General features: G+C 59.0%; 1 protein-coding gene across 1 annotated transcript in view; it reads right to left on the minus strand.

Moving 5' to 3' along the window:
- Positions 1-1,435, minus strand: part of WHAMM (WAS protein homolog associated with actin, golgi membranes and microtubules) — a 26,704-nt gene extending 25,269 nt beyond the window's left edge. The window contains exon 1 of the mRNA XM_012801987.2: positions 716-1,435. Within this exon, the coding sequence (XP_012657441.1) occupies positions 716-1,303 (588 nt within the window). The 5' untranslated portion in view covers positions 1,304-1,435. The remainder of the gene's footprint in view (positions 1-715) is intronic.
- Between the last annotated feature and the right edge of the window lie 1,085 nt (positions 1,436-2,520).

Consider the following 2,520-nt stretch of genomic DNA (forward strand, 5'->3'; position numbering starts at 1 on the left):
GCCTGGCCATTTTTTGGTTGCAGCCGTCATTGTTGTTTGGCGGGTCCGGGCTGGAGATTCGAACTCGCCACCTTAGGTGTATGTGGCTGGCGCCTTAGCCGGTTGAGCTATAGGCGCCGAGCCCCATAACCCATTTCATCCTCTAAAACACAGTGAATTTTCGATCTTAGGTGTACCAAGATAATTTTTAAAGATCATTAATTAAATTCTTTTCGAAAGACGTTCCAAGCACAGTAAGTTCTTTTTTTCTTCCTTTTTTTCCCCTTTGGATCAACATAATTTAAGTGTGCCCCGGAAGTTTACCTGTAAGCGTGCCGTGAGATACAAACGGTTGAACAACATTTTATCCCCATTCTTGGTCTTTCTCCCTTCACAGAACTTGAAATTGTTTACATTTAGTCCGCGTTACTGTTTTTACGTCCAAGGGTTATCTCCGTTTCACTTTCAGTATTTCTGGCATTTCCTGTCCCAACAACCAGCTCTGCCTCCCTCTCCGGGAAGAGGTCAAGGGCTGGCCCGGCCTAGCTGCTCCCCTGTCTAACTCCAAGCGTCCATCCACCCCGCGCGGCTCCTGCCTGTCCCCAGGGGCTCCGCTGCTGGAGGCCCGGCGGCCCCGCGGCCTCCCGGCTCCCGGAGCAGAGGAACCCTCGGACACGGCCCAAAGCTGGTAAAGATCGGACACCGGCGCGGGCGCCGCGCAGCCCGCCGGACGTACCTGGTGCAGCCTCGCGCCCGCCTCGGCCCACCGGGCACGCAGGGTGCGCTCCCGGAAGCCGCGAGGGCTCCCGCAGTCGGCTGCTCCGCCCTCGGCCGGGAAGAGCTCGTCGCGCACTGTGGCGCCGCCGCAGCCGTCGGCCGCCTGACCCAGGTAGCGCTCCAGCTGCCGGCACAGTTCCTGCAACGCCGCCTCGCCGGGACCCGCGCGCGCCGGCCACACCAGCTCCCACAGCCCGAGCCCCAGGCCCCAGGCGCCGCGACCACCCGCGTCCAGCTCCGGCGGCAGCCGCGGGAAGCAGCGCTCCAGGGCCGGCCACAGCGCCGCCAGCTGCCGGTGCGCGCCGCGGAGCCCGGCGGCCGAGAGCAGGCCTGCCCAACTGGGGCGGGCCTCGGCGGCCTCGCGCTCGGGCCGGCTCCCCCGGTGCCACTGCCGCTGCGCCGTGCGGTCGTGACAGGTCACGGCGAACTTGCCCTCCGCGTCGTTCCAGGCCACCAGGAAGCGCAGCTGGTGCCTCTCGGGCTCGGCGAAGAGGTCCTCGCGGACCGGCACCCAGCCCTCCAGACTGTCGGGCTGCTCCAGTTCCATGGCCGCCGGCGCTCAGCGGCCCCAGGGCTCGGCGCGTGCGGGTCCGGCCTCCTTGTGTCCCCAACCACTGGACCGCCCGAACCGAAACATTTTCCGCTGAGCTCTAACCCGTGACAGCGCCTCCATCCCCGCCTCCGCCTCCGCCTCCGCACTTGGATTGGCTGAGTGTGCGGCTGCGGGTCTTCCAGCGGCGTCCGGGATTGGTGGGGGACAAACGGCGGGTCAGCGACAACCAATGAAAAAGTTCAAAGGGCTTCCTCAACCCAGTTATCTCCAACCACCCCTGCAACCCAGCCCGGCAACCTGGCCCTGCGCCTGGGAGTTACCATTCTTGCCTCACCTTGTCGACCTTTGTGCATACGGACGTTGGAAGATATTTGTTAAATAGACGAGTTATTGTCTTGGCTTCCTGCCCTAAACTGTGGACTTCCTGAGAATAGGGACCCACCTGATTTTGTCTTCTCTCGGGGCGCTGTTGAATGCGTGGTTCTTGTCCTCAAGAATGTCACAAATGTGCTGGGGAGAGCAAACATAAACTGAATCTTTATTGAGGACGTCTCAGTGCCAAGCACTGGGTAAAAGCCACGAACTTAATTTTGTCAATTCAATAAGCTTTCATTGAGTGTCTTCTTCTATGGCCAGTATTTCAGAGCCGCGAGGTACAGGGAGAATCCAAAAAGATGTCTCTGCGGGCAGCGCCTCTGGCTCAGTGGGCAGAGCGCTGGCCCCATATACCGAGGGTGTCTGGTTCATAACCCAGCCCTGGCCAAACTACAACAAAAAAATAGCCCGGTGTTGTGGTGGGCGCCTGTAGTCCCAGCTACTCCGGAGGCTGAGGCAAGAGAATCGCCTAAGCCCGAGAGTTGGAGGTTGCTGTAAGCTGTGTGATGCCACGGCACTCTACCGAGGGCGACAAAGTAAGACTGTGTCTACAAAAAAAAAAAGAAATGTCTCTGACCTCGGGAGCTTCCCATCTTCCAACCAGTGTTTAAATAAAATCTGCTTTCTAACTCTTCATTTTAGAGATGGAGAGAGACCCAGAAACTTGTCTTAGGATACACGACCTTTCAGAGACTAAATAAGATCACCTGGCTACTAAAGACCTATTTAAAGAGCTACCGGAGGCTCGGCGCCTGTGGCTCAAGTGGCTAAGGCGCCAGCCACATACACCTAAGGTGGCGGGTTCGAATCCAGCCCTAGGCCCGCCAAACAACAAT

This window comes from Otolemur garnettii, unplaced genomic scaffold, assembly GCF_000181295.1.
Source record: "Otolemur garnettii isolate 467f Iridium unplaced genomic scaffold, OtoGar3 scaffold00011, whole genome shotgun sequence".
Classification (NCBI taxonomy): Eukaryota; Metazoa; Chordata; class Mammalia; order Primates; family Galagidae; genus Otolemur; species Otolemur garnettii.